The 17,123-nt window shown below is 45.7% G+C and overlaps 2 protein-coding genes across 3 annotated transcripts; one reads left to right on the top strand and one right to left on the bottom strand.

Annotated features, from left to right (window-relative positions):
* Nucleotides 1-57: 57 nt before the first annotated feature.
* LOC307235609 (5-phosphohydroxy-L-lysine phospho-lyase-like) lies at nt 58-15,884 on the bottom strand. Of its 2 annotated transcripts, none has more exons than XM_080007749.1 (13): nt 15,714-15,884; nt 3,593-3,711; nt 3,314-3,473; nt 3,091-3,165; nt 2,917-3,004; nt 2,555-2,671; nt 2,365-2,447; nt 2,047-2,272; nt 1,737-1,891; nt 1,309-1,398; nt 1,002-1,132; nt 836-882; nt 58-458 (listed from the first exon to the last, which is right to left on the bottom strand). In XM_080007749.1, exons 3-12 carry the CDS (start codon nt 3,427-3,429, stop codon nt 860-862), a joined length of 1,104 nt encoding a protein of 367 aa, XP_079863875.1. In that variant the 5' UTR covers nt 3,430-3,473; nt 3,593-3,711; nt 15,714-15,884; the 3' UTR covers nt 58-458; nt 836-859. The 2 variants fall into 2 exon arrangements, with proteins under 2 accessions (XP_079863875.1, XP_079863874.1); XM_080007748.1 differs by lacking the exon at nt 15,714-15,884 and adding an exon at nt 3,791-3,934.
* On the top strand, nt 4,375-9,499 carry LOC307235617 (protein FAM53C-like). Its single transcript, XM_080007759.1, has 5 exons — nt 4,375-4,413; nt 6,658-6,824; nt 6,911-6,971; nt 7,057-7,889; nt 8,482-9,499. Exons 2-5 carry the CDS (start codon nt 6,741-6,743, stop codon nt 8,686-8,688), a joined length of 1,185 nt encoding a protein of 394 aa, XP_079863885.1. The 5' UTR covers nt 4,375-4,413; nt 6,658-6,740; the 3' UTR covers nt 8,689-9,499.
* Nucleotides 15,885-17,123: the final 1,239 nt, after the last annotated feature.

The raw sequence follows: 17,123 nt of genomic DNA, 5'->3' as shown, positions 1-17,123 counted from the left end.
AATGCTAAGATGTCTACGGATGTCTCCTTGGGAGGCTGCAGCATCGTACTGCAGGTGCGATGGTTAAGTTTGAGTACTCGTCCCACTACATGTCTATCTGCAATGCTTGGGTGTTATGTGCAAGTCCCAAGGGTTAATGTAGTGCTCCGGTAAGTGATCGAACGTTTCGCCGAGACATCTGAGGCCTGGATTGGTAATTTTGGGTGAAATGCAGTGGGTAAGAGACTGGGATTGATCTGAAAAAGGTTGTTTTTATTGTTCATAACCTACGAAAATGAGCCCTGTTTCAATGAGTGGTTTTTTGTTGACGGTCTTCCAGGTGGCTGATCGTGATCTGCTGCAGTTGTCATCGGTTCCAATCCTTTTCTTTTTGTTGGTTTCTTTTCCCCATTTCCAACAGATCTTGAATTGGTTGTAGCATGATGTGATGGGTCCGCATCTGTCACGGCAAATTATTTCTAGGAGACACATTAATAACATTAGCATCATTAAACCACAAGCAGTATTCAACATTTGATGGATTCAAGCCCTTAACACCACTTGCATTCAACAGTATCTTTAACAACTGTGCTTTAATACAGTATCATCTGTTGGTGTTATCCAAAATGTTTTAAAGAGCCTAAAATATGGTGGGTATGGTTTCTAGCAGTGCCTGGTACCAGTGAGTCACAATGCCAAAGTTAATGAATAGAAACATTTTTGAGCAGCGCACTTTACCAGTAGGTGAGTTCTACTGAGGCATCAAGTATTCACATTTCTACCTCTGAACCTTCTGAATGTGACCAATTAACCATGTCTGATGCTATTAAAAATCTTTTCTACAGGTTTAACAAACCTTTAGATGTCTTCATTTCTCCAATCAAATAGAGTTGGTAGCTATATCTATGAGGAGGGGGCGGGGGGTAAAAGAGAGGAAATAACCATATGATGGGCTACTGAAGTGGCAATAAACAACAGGGAAGTAATCAGTAACCATTTTATCAGTTACTCCGCCTGCTTACCCGTGAGGATGAGGTCCATGTTTTCCACCACCAATTTTACGTCTTCCATGCTGAAGCACATGGGGGGTTTAAATTTGACCACATTTTCCCATGGGCCATCTAAGCTGACACAGATTCGTTCCTCTTTTAACCTGATTTGGAAGATGGATAAAACAATTATAGATTGTATGACCATCTGATTACATCTGTGTTTTGTTGGTGGATGTATGAACATTTTGTATGTAAACCAGATTAGGCTTGCATAACAAACTACCACCCCACCACTACTCATTACTTTTGCGGTAATTTTCCCCATTAAATCCCCCACCTCTTCACCACCATTGCTGCGGCATCTATTGCTGGAGTCCTGCTCTCTCTGTCTGTCACCAGTTCCACGCCCAGGAAGAGCCCCGCGCCCCTAGGGAGGGAGACTTATGACTTGGTCTGATAAGAAAAATGTGTTTGAGTTGTGTCCGATAAGGGAAGCAAAGTACCAATGCTTGGAAGTGTGCATCAGTCATAACAAAATGGAAAAAAAAATTGTTTAGGGAGATTTTCATTGAAACACCTTGGAACATAGTGGAATAGGGTACAGATGAAATAAAATTGCATTTGTGAATGTTTGTAACTGACTGCAATGTTCTGCAATATCTTGGTTACAGAAGGTATTGTTTGTTTTTTCCCTATTACCATACTCCAACTAACAGCAAAATCTCAAAAGGGCAGTCTTACCACGTACCTCAAGCCTAACCTTACCTGACATCTCCAACTATTTGATGTTTGCTCTGTAGCTCCATGAGCAGGTTTTTGAAATGTGCCCCCACCCTAGAGGCGTTCCCTCTTAGGTCTTCCTTCTCGATCACATCGAGGACCGCCAAGCCAATGGCACAGGACACCGGGTTTCCACCGAACTGCATAGAATGTTGGGTATACGCCGTTGTTGCACAATTTGCATCCTTGTTGAAATGTATGGGTATTTAATCTATGTTGTACTTGCCAATTTCTAATGCCTTAAGTGTTAAGTGGATAAATGGTCTTATAAGATGTAATATAGCAGCCCAGTCACCGTGTTGAAGTACTCTACTCCGTTGGCTGTGAAGGCCTCGGCTATCTCTACCGTCGTTGCCAAGCAGGCCAGGGGGTGGCCGTTGCCCATTGGTTTGCCCATGGTGACTATGTCTGGGCAAAAGTCCTCCCCCTGCAGCTGAAAAGCCCAAAAGTGACTTCCAACGCGTCCAAAGCCAGTCTGTATCTCATCCGCCACAAACACTCCCCCGGCCGAGCGCACGTACCTGGTGAGGGAAAGGGGGGCGATTAGTTGACGCCCAGGCAAAAGAAGGGCGGTCCTCCTCGAAGGGCGTGTCACGTTGGAGCCACTACTCACTCGGCAACTTTAGCTGAATATCCTTGGGGCATGATGATTTGTCCTCCTACACTTGGCAGGGACTCAGCGAAGAACGCCGAGATCTAGGGAGCACAAGTCGGCGCAGATACAGAATATCTCACATCTGTGGTGTTCTCCAGACTGGAGGGGGTTGGTTTTGCTCGGGCTTCAGTCAGTTTCATTGGCGTACCTTACGACCTTTCTTGTGCGCCTCATCAATCGCATCCTTAACAGCGTCAGCATACGCTTGGGCTGGGTCCGGGTGGTCCTCCCTGTATGGACCCCTGTAGGTGTCGGGTAAGGGTGCCTGTCAGGATGAGATCCAACCATTTCTCATTGAATGCGTCTGCAGTTTCTCCACCTGTTTGGTTAGAATGATGGCGGGATGGGGGACCCATTGTTCCGAATCCCCCCATGGCCCAAAAATGTCTGGTTAGAGATAGTTAGCTTTAGGGTTAGTCAGGGTAAGGGTGTCGACCCATGTCCAATGGGACATTTTTCGGACTACTGGGGTTTTCGGAATATTTGGGTCAGCGGGGTGAGTGTACGCACCACATGAACCCATTCTTTTTGTCCCGACAGTTTCCGAAACTTGTATGGACTGATGTCGATGAGGGACATGAGGTGTCCGTGGTATGCACTGTAACGGAAGAGGAAGATCGAAACTGATCCTCGGGTTTGCGGGTCATAAATGTTACAGCTGAATGAAAACAAGAGTAAACATACTGGTCAAGCACAATGACATCTTCATGCTGAGTGTACTGCCGAGCCAAGCGTAGGGCAAGATCATTGGCTTCAGAACTGGAGAGAGAAAAAATATATACATAATATAATATAAAAATGCAATATATATAATGAATTAATCAATGTATGATGTTATGCTGTGTGTATATATACACATATACACAATCGGCGGCAGTTTATATCAGGTTTATGTGGCAGAACCCACCCGGAGTTAACGAAGTAGAAGACGCAGAGCTTGTCGGGCAGCGTGGCGGACAGCCGCTCCGCATACGACACGATGTTGTCGTGGAGGAACCGCGAGTTCGTGTTGAGGATTTCCATCTGAGCCGCCGCGGCTTGGGTGACGCCCGGGTGACAGTGGCCCACTGCAAAACAGCAACAACATCGAGAACGACAGGCAACGTCCGCAACTGCAACACGCAACGCTCCGATCGCCACGACACGTCACCAGGCGGACGGTGTGGAAGTCTGGCGGCGGCTGTACCGTGCTGGACGTTGCTGATGCAGTCCAGGTAGCGGGCGCCGTTCTCGTCGTACAGGTACTGTCCCCGGGCTTTCACTATCTTCACCGGATCGTCCGAATAAAACAGCTTACACGACTGCCTGCACGGACAACAGATCATATGGTGTTTCGCCAACAACGCCGACGAGCGTGACACGAAGGACACTTGTTCTTACGTACCCGATCAATTTCTTTCTCATTGAAAGAGTCTCGTCTTTTGAGTACTTCTCCAGGGACATGGCTGCGGAATGAACTAATATAAACTAATCAATAACCAAAGCATAACTTATTTTCCAGAAGCGGTTCCAAGGTCCAACTGGTCCATTCCACTACGCATGCGCCAACGTTACCGGTTCTGTATTGTATAATATCAATTTTTTTTTTAAATAAAACGTTTTAATAATATTAACCGTATGTATTAAAAAAAAAATCGATATTCAACAAAACAATTTTATTTTTATATTCGTATTTTATTTCTTTATTGAGAGTCCCCGGCACACGGAAGTGCATATCGTTTTGACATATGCAGCGTTGCCTTGTTGTTTTGTTCTTCTGTTGAAAACAAGTACGCAAATCGCACCCTGGTCAATAAATAATACGCCCTTTAACAATCCCAACTGTTTTTTTGTTTTTTTTTGTTCAATCTCCAAACGTTGTAGTTTTTCCGGACATCGTCGTGTTGTCCCCCCCCCCCCCCCCCTTGAGTTGGTATCGTCCGTCCGCAGAGTATAAATACTTTGTGGGCACGCGGGCAAGGCCATCTCCCGTGCGGCTTGCGGTTGCCAAGGGAACCCGGAACGCAGGTAACACGTCGGGGCGGTGTTAGCCGCCGGGCGCTACGACACGCTAACGGCAGCTGTCGACACCTCGGTCGTCGCCCCCCCCCCCCTCCCGTCACGGGGGACATTAACGGTCGGCGACCGTAGCCTCGACGTGTTGTTAAACGAGAACGTTGTGACTTAGCCGGTGACAACACGGACGGGCCGAAGTAAACAGGCCGGGACGCGGGGTTAGCTGGAGCGATAACGAAGACGGTCCCGGGGAAACGTGTGCCGCCGGCGGCTAGCCGCTCAACTTTCGTCCGCGCCGTGCGTTCCGAACGGTGGTCCAACCCGGGTCCGTGGCAGGCGTGACTTCCCGTGGCTGCTCGGTGTTCGGTTGGGACCCGTCTCGCGGTTGAGCTGGTATTTCATTTAGCGAGTTGACGTGCTTTGGGTGGGCCACATCCGAAGACCATCCAGAACACGAAACGCAATAGACGTAACGGTTCGACGCGTTGAACGTCATAGACCGAGTAACCACGCAAAACGGGCTCCATCTCACATCGGGCGAGAGCGATTGTGTTTTGTTTCTGTTTAGGGTGCAAGCTCACCGAATGAAGGGTTAGAATCAGGCGTGTTGTGTGCGTGTTAAGGAATGTCGGCGCATGTCAAGGAAAAAATGGGTAGATGTAGATCCGCTAATAACAGGCCTTTTTTTTTCTTGCTTTTTAGCCCTGTACCACATTTCCAATTAATCCCACTTTTTTGGAGCGAGGCTCTCAGGCCAGAACTACCAAGTGTTAAATGCTGCTGCCTGTCCCATGCTTTGTCATTCGAGTGAAATGACTCTGCTGCCGTGGCCTATTATTTGAGGTCGGTTTATTCACGATCGTTTTCAGTTTTCTTTTGAGATGCACAGTGCAAAGGTTTATGCTTCGTTGCCAGGATGTTGTATTTGGGCCAGGGACCCAGGGTGTGTCTAGTTTATGTAAACCATCACACTAAAAAGGGGAACTCTGTGGTATTTGCAACCTTTCCCTACCCTGCACTATGAACTCTGCATTTGGGTACCGTGGGGGTTTTGTGGCTGCTGGCTATCTTGCTCTGCAAAATCGGAGTCCTTTAAAGTCCCTTGTCCACGTTCTTTTCCCCTTTGTCTCTCTTGCAAATTGAATGAGGCATGCTTTCAGCCCCTCTCCCCCTTCATTTTTCACACATTCACTATTCTTCTCTTCCTCACCCCCCTTCCCTATTCCCTTGGCCCTCTGTTGCAGATTGGCTCATTTCCTTTGCTTTAAGGCAATTTTTACCTCAATTGATGTGATATCCTCTCGAACCTTTAATGTGGGATTTCATATGCCACTGTGAAAACACTGGCGTATCGTGTTTATTTTACCTTTTTTTGTTATTCAGATAAGGTTGTGTTAGTCTCCTGAATGGAATGTGAAGTGGACCCCCCCCCCCCCCCCGCCCCTCCTCCTCCCCTCCCCACCTAAAAACTTTCTAGTGAGCCATGTGAACTCTCTAATGTAGTGCAACTGCACTGCTCTCAATGTCTTTTCGTGTCATCTCATGAGGCTGGTGCTATATTTTCCTATAGCTCTGCATCAGGGGGTTGGCTCAGGGCATTACTAGTAAATTACATCCAAAACAACAGCTTCAGTATTTAGTCCGAAAATTAACACTCTCTCAAAGTGCTCAATGTGGGTGGACAGAATTGCCTTTGGCGGATAACTTATCGAAGGTCACCGGCCAATATGGCCACTGACTTTTCTGAGATTGTGACTTTTAAATATTTGTCCTATAACCCCAAATCATTTTTGAACCAATGTTTGATTGCTTACCGTCCACTATACATGCTTGTTGATTGTGGACAAATAAAGCAAACTGGCCTTACAACAAACTGGCATATGAATTGTTCTACAAGACTGTAAGGTTTAAGAGTTCATTCAAATGGACTCTTTCCATTTTAAGTCTCATAAACTCATAAACTGTATGTGGCAATTGGCTGATTACTCACGGTTGGCTACTAATCAATATAGTTTCTCTACGAATACCGAAATCAAATCCCGATAACGGTGATATCACTGATTCAGAAGACCCTTTGCTTTATTTTCTGTGATTCATTAACTAGTTTAAACAAAATCTGATAACCTGAACTGTTGCTGACTTGAGTTATTTTTCATCTTTACCTGGCAAGTGAGCTAAAGTCTAAAGGTTTTTGGACCCAGTTTGACACTTGCACACATGGTTTCGTGTCCCCTCTCCACCAATCTGCCTCCTTAGATGAGATGAAGATGACCTTGTAAGGGGATAAAGTTCCCCTTCACTCCAATCTTCATGAGTTTTCCTGGGCCGTGGCTACAACTATGGTGACTCTCATCACAGAGCAGCTCCACAAGCAGAGTTTAGAGGAACCCTACCACAAGGCGTTCTCATTCAATGGGAGTGCGGTAGGTCGGATACAACACAACACAAATTATGTTCAACTGGTATATGAATTTGAGGTATGGCAAAGAGACTGATCTTTGTGTTCCAGTCACTGCCTGCAGTCGGTTCTAGCCCTACGGTGTCGTGGAGCACATGTGGATCGGCCCCAGGCGAGTAGATTGAAATGAGCTCAGCATCTTTGCGTGGATAGGAGAAGCCGGTCTCATCATTCGACTCTTGTCTTGGTATCCTCAGGGACAAGTTGGGCGGTCTACCCCTCATCGAAGACTCATCTCCAAAATGCCTCCTCTGCCCTGGACCATGTTGGGCTCCTGGTGAAGGTTGAAGAACCTCGGCATCAAACTCAAATCCCCGGCACCTCCATTACAGACCTCCTCTTGCGTGGCTCGCCTCCCCCGCCGCCACCTCCAAAACGCCACTGCCGCTCCCTGTCGGTTCCAGGGGACCTTTCTCGCTGCCACTCGACTTGGCGTCCCAGCGCCTCCAAAGTCTGGACTCCCGTCAAACGGCGGTGCCAAAGTGGCGGCGTGTCCGTTTTGGGATCCGGCGCTGGCTCTCTGCCGCCTTGCAGCTCCGGCTCTTCGGTCACCTCCTCCTCCCTGCACTCCTCCTCTAGCCCCACCTTCTTCAGCTTGGCGCTCAGTTCCGACTCCCCAATGCCCTGGAACTTCCCCTGGGACTCCTGCGACACGCTGAGGGGAGCCGGCTCTGCCTTCTTTCCTGTGCCCTCCTCTTGCTCGTCCTCCCCTGCCCCACCGGCGTCCTCTCGCTCGCTGCTGCAGCGGCGCTTCTCCCTCTCCCCCGTGCACATACGGGAAACCTCGCTGTTGCTCCTGCCTCCCCGGTTCTCCCCTGCTCCCGCTTTAACCCCTGACCATCCAGATCCCTCGCCGTCCCCCACCTCGGCCTGCAGCACCCCCTCCTCTTCGAGGCGCATCCTGCGCCCGGTCCTCCCGAGATGCCACTCTCAGCCTTGTGACATGCGCAAGCCTCGCCTGAAGAGGCGCCACGACTCTGATCTTCTACCCTGCTCCAGACCAGGCCTGGACTTCAGCAAGATGACTCAGGTGAGCAATGCACGAAGTACGATCATACTATCTATGTTCGCACACACAAGGAGTGTATGCATGCGTTCATGAACACATGGACGATGTCCTGTGTTAGAAGTTGTCGTTGCCAGGTCCTGTCCTTGGAGAGCAACAGCAGGCCCTTCCAGCAGCACCCCATCCCCCCACAGCTCAAGCTCAGCATAACCAGGCTCAACCCCCTATACCCTCAGCTCTCCTCTTTCTCTTCCCACTGGTGTTTATGTTAGGATCATTGGTGAAAAGTGGGCCTCTGGTTCCCTGACACCCCCCCCCCCCACCACCACCACCACCACCACCCCCATCTGTGAAGCAGAACTGATCCCACATTCCTGTCTTACACCGGTGCAATGGGAATTGGGTTTCAGAGCGGAGTGTTTGCTCTGTCAGTTTAACATCAGATTTTGCTTTTCTCCTCAATTAAGCAAAGTGACCAAGGCCTCTCCAGTAAACATATTATTTAATAGAATCAAAATGTATAACTTTGGTGTGACCACGTGGCACCGACACATCACAGGCATAGAGTCTGGGAATTGGGCAATGAGCAGATACACGTTGCTTCTCTCTTGTGCAGATCGGCGTCGGCATGTGTTCGGTTGCCAAACCCGCCAAGGAGGAGCGCTGCGCCACCTTCTCCCCCGCAGACTTCCTCGGACGAACCAGCATTGGGCCGCTGAGCGAAGAAGAGGAGCACCTGAGAAAAGGACCCGGGGTAGATGGAGGATATTTCTATGCTAGAGAGTGCACGGAACTGGACCTGAACCTGATAGAGGAGAACTGACGGCGCCCCCAACGTTTCCTGTGTCTCTGGCGCGTGTCGACCAAATGCACACACTCTCTGGCAGACTTACCGGGAGACTGCTGCCCTCCTGATGCACAACTGTGTGTGTGTGTGTGTGTGTGTGTGTGTGTGTGTGTGTGTGTGTGTGTGTGTGTGTGTGTGTGTGTGTGTGTGTGTGTGTGTGTGTGTGTGTGTGTGTGTGTGTGTGTGTGTGTCCCTTCTCAAGCTCCAATGCCGCCTTGCCGTCATGCCTGGAATACCCCTTAATTGCAAGGGGGAAACTGTCGTTAGATTTCAAGATGTTTATTTGTCACATACGTTCATGCATATATGCAGTGAAATGTCTTATTTTCCCATAGGAGTGGAGAGGATTGCTCTTCCATTTTGTTCACTACACCGGTGAACGCTCAGTTGTTTGGGCATTAATGCAATCATTTTCAACCTCCGGTTATATTTTTAATTTGTGTGAACGGCCCATGCCTGAAGCGGAATTGCAAAGATATATATATCGCAATTTATTATTACAATGAGTTCTCTTTGGGGTCTCCACTCGCACAAATGCAATGTAAATTAGTTTCATAAGCACTACAATAGTAGACGATATCCAAACCGATGCTGCAGTGGGATGAAATGTTGCACAATATAACGATGTATTGAACCATGGCTGTGCCTGTTCTGTGAGGTCATACATGATAAACAAGCCAGTTGAGATGTAGAGGAATGGTGGCCTTTTTTGGAGGTTGTGGGGGGGGTTGCAGATGGATAACCTCTTTAACAATTTTGCTTATAAATAAAGTTTATTAGAACTTTTTTCCCAATTCCCTGTCTTTATTTTTCCAAAATGCATAATGAAAACTATGACAAATAAACGTTCTGTCAGGAGCTGTAATTCATAACAGCGTTGGCGACACCCGCTGGCGGAGATTGGTGATATCGTCAGAAGAAACAAACGTCAACACAGATTTGTTGTGTGTTGATTTTCATATACATACATATTCATACAAGTAAAAAAAAAAGTATATAGAAATATACAGAATGTGCAAAGTGTGATTCTATATACAGGGTCAATTCAATTAAAGAGCTGTGGCAGGGGCTCAGTGTAGTATTGGCTATGGGTATAAATATAGATGGGATTCTGTACAGGATAAATAAATACGTATATACTAATACAGACAACTATAACAATGGATGAGAAGGTCTAAATTGTTATGTTATTACAATACTGTTACCTGTCTGATGCCCATATAGCCTCGTCGTGCTCATTTAGATCTAAACTAACGGTTACCTCCATACCTCCCAAAATTCCAGCATCCTTGGGGGAAGGTTAACCTGAACCATGTCTTTTGTTACACAAATATCATGTTGAGAAATGGAGAAATATATATATATTTTTTTAAAGGTGAATACACCTTTGTGTGTCATAGTATTCATTTGTGGTATGGTAAATATATTAAATTTATTTTATTTTTAATATGAATATATATTGGTGGATCGTAGTATTTATAAGAAAAAATATTATTTTCCCCGATGTGTGTTTTATTAGGATATATATTTGTTGGATCTTAGTATTTATTCATCTTTTCAACCATGTGTTTTATTAGGATATATATTTGTGGATCGTAGTATTTATTTATCCTTTTCCCCATGTGTGTTTTATTAGGATATATATGTGTGGATCGTAGTATTTATTCATCTTTCCCCCTGTGTGTTTTATTAGGATATATATTTGTGAGTTGTAGTATTTATTCATCTTTTCTCCTGTGTGTTTTATTAAGATATATATTTGTGGATCATAGTATTTATTCATCTTTTCCCTGTGTGTATTTTATTCGGATATATATTTGTGGATCACAGTATTTCAGAACGCTTACTCGGACTAGATGTTACAATCCCTAATGATTCAGCACAACAGCCTTGACTGGGGTTGGGGAAGTCCTCTTGGGTGGGGTTGAGTTTGGCGGTGACCACTTTGAGATGTTTCCACCTATACGACACGGCTTCAGTTGTGGACCCCAGCTTTATCGGGTGTTACGGTCTTTTATTTAAGACACCCTCTGCCGAGGCAGGCCCACCGCAGGCTGATCAGACCTGGGTGTGTGCCGCACGGTGTCGAAGTGGTCACTTGGCAGCCCACGCTGTCTCCTTTCGTTTCAGCCACAGCCAGTGACTGCTCCTTTCGGCGACAGTGGCAAGTTCTTTGATTGCCTTCTGCTGGGCCTGCCCTCTGATGCCTACCTCCTTCAGGAGCCCTGTGATGGACCTGGCTACAAAGCCCCTGCAGCCCACCTCCACCGGACGCACCTTCACGTTCCATCTCTGCTCCTCTGCTTCAGCTGCTAAATTGGTGTTTAGGAGCTTTTTTCTTTGGTATGCCTCATCGATGGCCTCTTCCCAAGGGACCGTCAGCTCAACAATGAAGACACGGCGGCAGGAGTTGGACAAGAGGACCAGATCTGGGAGCAGGTTGGTCACTGCGATCTCTGGTGGGAAGTTGAGTCTCTGACTTAGGTCCACATGCATTTTCCAATCTCTGGCTGTATTCAGTGGGCCTGAGTCTGGAGGTGAGGTGTTGATCCGCTGTTTCTCACCTTCCCGGATGAAGGATGACAGCTGTGGGAAGGTAGTCTGGGCTTTTGGGGGGATGGCAGTGGTTGAAGTTCTTTTGTTCTCAAGTGCTAAGGCCAAGCACCTCAACATTTGGTTGTGGCGCCAGGTGTACCTTCCTTGGGTTAGGCTGCTCTTGCAACCCACCAGGATGTGTTTAAGGGTTGCCGGGGCTGCACACTGGAGACAGGCTGGGTCCACTCCAAACCATAGTTGTAAATTAGTTGGGGAGGGGAGAACATCATATGTGGCTCTGATGATAATACTAAGCCTGTTATTTTCCATGTTCCAGAGCTCGCTCCATGTGATTCTCCTCCGCTCAATGCCATCCCACTTCAACCAATGGCCTTGCTGGGCTAAGGAGACTGCTCTGGCACATCTGGCTGCTTCCTCCTGGTGGCGCCGTTCACTAGGAGTAGCCTTTTGCCATGTGGGTGTTGTTGCTCCCAACCCAAAGCCCCCTCTGCCATGTTGGACTTGCCCCACTATGTTGCAGTGTCTGAGGGTAGCTTTTGCCTCTGCTACTACTGCAGCAGGTTTCCACTTCCTCCCTGTTGCTAGGGTGGAAGCAGCGCCACTCACCAACAGCTCCTGGGACACTGTGAGCGTCTTGTCCAGCCTTGTTTTGGCACACTTGTACTCCTCCACCAGGCTTAAGATTGGCAGAGAGAATGTTGCTGCTATGTTGCGGAGACATCTTGGCAGCACTAGCCGCTTCCTCACTTGAGCATTCACCAGTCTCTCCAGTCGATTGGCATGGGATACTGTGACCTCGTAGATTGTAATTGGCCATATAAGTTGGGGCAGCAGACCAAATTGAAAGCACCATAGCTGAACTTCCCGGGATGAGCAGTGCTGTTGATTTGTTTGAGGCCGCTGATAGTATCCTGCCTGAGTTGTTCTAACTGCTCTGCGTCTTTGAGGTCTGCATTGTACCAACGTCCAAGGCTTTTGATGGGCTTCTCCAAGATTGTTGATATTGGTTAACCATTGATACAGAACTTATCATTGGCGAACTGGCCCATGACAATGGAGTGTGGGATTTGCTGGATTTAATCTCCATTAATGCCCAGTTTATGTTTTCCTGGAGTTTATACAGCAGCGTTTGGTGCATGCTTTTGTTGTTGTTCTTGTCGTCATGTCATCCATATCCACCCTGATTGGAGGAAGACACAGGCCACTCTTCAAACGTTCCCCTCCAACCACCCAATGTGATGCTTGTATGATCATCTCCATTGCCATGGTGAAGCCAGTGGAGAGATGGTATAGCATGCCATTATACCTATCTCAAGGTGTTGACCGGCGGTGGTACTATCCTGTGTTGTGACGCAGAACTGGAGGTCCTGGAAGTAGGCTTTAACTAGCTTTGTTATGCCATCTGGAACTTGGAAGAAATAGAAGGCCGTCCACAATATCTCATGCGGCACAGACCCAAAGGCATTGGCGAGATATAGGAAAACCACATGCAGGTCTTTCTTTTCTTCTTGGCCGTTTGTACCTGGTGCCAGATCATGTTTGCAACCTGAAAAGTCACTTATCCCTGCCTTCTGCACTGAGGTGTCGACAAAGCTGTTTTTCATCAAGAAACCTGAGAGCCTTTTGGCCACAACCCTGAAGAAAATCTTTCCTTCCACATTCAGAAGACTGATCTGACGGAACTGGTTGATGGTTGGGGAGTTCTGCTCCTTGGGAATCAGGAACCCTCCCGCCCTTCGCCATGCCTTTGGTATGATTTCTTTCCTCCAAGCCACTTTCTTTAGCCTCCAGAGGTACCTCAGGACGCCGGGTATGTTCTTATAGACCCTATATGGAACGCCGTTGGACCCAGGGGCTGATGCCGATCTTGCCCGCTTTACTGTTCTCAACTTCGCTCCACATAGAGGGCCCTGTGGCCATCTGGTATACTGTTGCTTGGATTGGTGGCATGTCGTTTGGAATGGTGGCTGTCACATACCTCTGATTGTCAGAATAGTTCCCCCTCAGGTGCCCCTCCAGTTCCCTTCCTGGTACTTTAAGGGTCCCGGTTTTCTCCTTGACAAAAAGGCTTTTGGTGAACTTGTAAGGATCTTTGTAGAAGGCAGTCCTCACTCACTCCTTCTTCTTCTTCTTACATCGTTTCCTCAGGCACTATGCCCTTCACAGTGTTGCCAGGCGCTGCTTGATGTCACCCTGTAGTGCCTCAAGTCCTTTCTTTTTGAATTCTGTGGCTTTCTTCCACCATTTTCTCAGATACCCTCTTTCCTTCACAAGTCTTTCCATCTCTTGTTGTCTACTGGACTTGTGCTTGGCTGATAGTTCCTTCGATGACCTCGGGTTCTTGCTTCTCAACCCAAATCCCTTCTTCTTGAAGTTTTCGTAGCCATAGTTAGATGGATCCTAAAACTCTATGTAGTGATGGATCCTGCCAACATGGGTAGCTAACCCATGCCAGCCCCGGTGGGGTCTGCTCCCTCCTGCCAGTAGTCTCTCTAGGCCGTCACTAGGTCTTTCCCTGGTTGTCAACTTTGCAGCAGTCACTGGTTTGATCCAGATATTCAGAATGCTTACCAGAACTAGATGTTACAATATCTAACGATTCAGCACAACAGCCTTGAGTGGGGTTGGGGAAGTCCTCTTGGATGGGGTTGAGTTTGGCGGTGACCACTTAAGAGATGTTTCCACCTATACAACACATCTTCAGTTGTGGACAGTATGGATAATTGTGGATAGTATTATAATATCTTTAGTATAGTAATATCTTTTCCTGTGTGTTTTATTAGGATATGTATATTTTTGGATCGTATTATGTATTCATCTTTTCCCCCATGTGTGTTTTATTAGGATATATATTTGTGGATCATAGTATTTATTCATCTTTTGCCCCATGTGTGTTTTATTGGGATATATATTTCTGGATCATAGCATTAATTCATCTTTTCCCCATGTTGTATTAGGATGTATATTTGTGGGTCGTAGTATTTATTTATCTTTGACCATGTGTTTTATTAGGATAGTTATCTGTGGATCGTAGTATTTATTCATCTTTTCCCATGTGTTTTATAAGGATATTTATCTGTGGATCGTAGTATTTATTCATCTTTTCCCATGTGTTTTATAAGGATGTATATTTGTGGATCATAGTATTTATTCATCTTTTCCTGTGTGTTTTATTAGGATGTATATTTGTGGATCGTAGTATTTACTCATCTTTCCCTGTGTGTTGTATTACGATATATATTTATTAGGATGTATATTTATTCGTATATATATTTATTACAGTGTATATTTATAAGGGGGTGTATTTATTAGGGTGTATATTAATTTGGATGTATATTTATTAGGGTGTATATTTAGTAGGATACATATTTATTAGGTTGTATAATTATTAGGGTGTATATTTATTAGGATATGTATTTATTAGGGTGTATATTTATAAGGATATATATTTATTAGGATATATATATATATATATATATATATATATATACTAGGATATATATATTTTTACGGTGTATATTTATTAAGATACATATTTATTAGGGTGTATATTCATTAGGGTATATTTATTAGGGTGTATATTTATTAGTGTATATTTATTTGTGGATCGTAGTATTTATATATATTTATTAGGATGTATATTTACATATTAGTATATGTATGTATTCGGATGTACATTTATAAGGACATATATTTATTAGGGTATATTTTTTATTAGATATTTTTTTGGTATATATATATATATATTTATATATATATATCAGTATGGTATATAAATGTATTAGTATATATATTTATTAGGGTGTAAATATTTGTGGATCATTGTATTTATATATATTTATTAGGGTGTATATTCATAAGTGTATATATATATATATATATATATATATATATATATATATATATATATATATATATATATATATATATATATATATATACACATATATATATATATATTAGGATATGTTTATTAGTGTATATATATATTTACTAGGAGATATATTTATTAGTATATGTATTTATTTGTATATATTAGGGTGTATATTTATTAGTATATATATTTCTTAGGATGTATATTTATTTGAATATATATTTTTCAGAATGTATATTTATTAGGGTATATATTTATGTATTTATATATAAGGGGGTATATATATTAGTATATATTTTTAGGGTGTGTGTATATATATATATATATATATATATATATATATATATTTCTTAGTATATATATTTCTTAGGATGTATATTTATTTGAATATATATTTATTAGGGTATATACTTATATATAAGGGGGTATATATATTAGTATATATTTTTAGGGTGTGTATATATATATATATATATATATATATATATATATATATATATTTCTTAGTATATGTGTATATTGGTCCATTCCGCCCTGGAAGGCGGGGGCGCTCTCCTCCACCGTCTCTGACCTTGGTCCAGCGGCGGCAGCAGCGACTTCCTTTTCTCTTTTTTCTCCTCCGCTTTCATGGCCGATCGGGAGAGAGGGAGCAGCACCGCCGACACACGCACACCGTCTCCGCGCTCCGCCAACGGTTCCATCGGGGTAAACAATCCGCCGTTTATTTCCGCACGACGCGGTCGCCCGGTGCGCCCCGGACACGCTCGGCCGCGTTACCCACGTCCCCTCCGCAGCTTTTAAAGCGAATGTAACGCGTTTAAACGTTGGATATCCCTCCGCCCGCGCCCCCACCCCTCTCGCCACCACCAACACCACCACCACCCCCCCTCCCCACACACACACACACACACACACACACACACACACACACACACACACACATGCGCGCGCGCACGCACGCACACGCTAGCGTAACGACGTCGGCTAGCTAGCGTTAGCGTCGACGCTAACATCCCATTAGTTGCGGCGGAGGATTGAAACCGCTATCTGCGGCCGCGGAGCCCGGCGAACGTGCGTTCTTCGCGAGTCCCCCCGGCCCCCGCCCGCCGCGGCTCCGGCGTTTTAATCGCCGTGGTCGTTCTTGAAAGGGCCGAATCGCAACGTTGTTTGGGTAGCTTAGCTTGGCTAGCTTGGCGCTGGCTCCGCTCCCCGTCAAAAAGTTTAGCGAGTTCGCTGAAAGTGATCTGCACTCCGCCGCGCCTTTGTGTGAGTAAATAGAATGTGCCGCCCCGACACGGACTATCCAGTGTGGGGAAAGCAAACGTTTCGACTTTGTCGCTAATTTAAATGGTTGAAGACTGGTGCTTAGCATTGGCGGTCGTAAGTTTTGTAGCTAACGGTAACAGGTCCGGTCTCGGCGATCGGTTCCACTTTCGTGGTTTCCTTCAAGTAAACTTTGGGTGTGGTATTAAAACGGTAAGAAATCAATATATACAACAAGAAAAATGCAGCTGAAGTTAACACCCCCCCCCCCCCCCTTGTAAACACTTTCTCCACCCAATTAACATTTCCATCGAAAGTTAATGACCAACCCTAATCCCTGGCATTATAGTACAGCCTGGGATGGGGGGGACGGGGAATCCCCCTTATTTATGTTTTGAAATCGCACACATGTAAACGTCGCAAACGCTACCAACTTAAAGGCCGCAGATGCGGATTCGTGAGCTTTGTTTGTTTTGTTTTTTTTGGATTCCGACGTCAAGGTGCAGGCGGCTGGACGGGGGTCGTGGAGCTCCGTCGCCGAGCGTCCCACCGAGGACTCCACCCTCGGCATGGAGCGCTCGCCTTGTCGAGCCGCGTCGGTCCCCAAAAGAAACCCGCCCGCGCCGGCCCCGCTCGACCGCTGGTGTTGACGTGTGTTGTGTTTTGTTCGCAGGGCAAGCTCAGTGGCACAGGGACACGGACGCAGTGGTTCTGCTGG

This window comes from Zeus faber (genome assembly GCF_960531495.2).
Source record: "Zeus faber genome assembly, chromosome: 10".
In the NCBI taxonomy this organism is placed as follows: domain Eukaryota; kingdom Metazoa; phylum Chordata; class Actinopteri; order Zeiformes; family Zeidae; genus Zeus; species Zeus faber.
The sequence above is the reverse complement of the archived record's forward strand: the minus strand, read 5'-3'. Positions and strand labels throughout refer to the sequence as shown.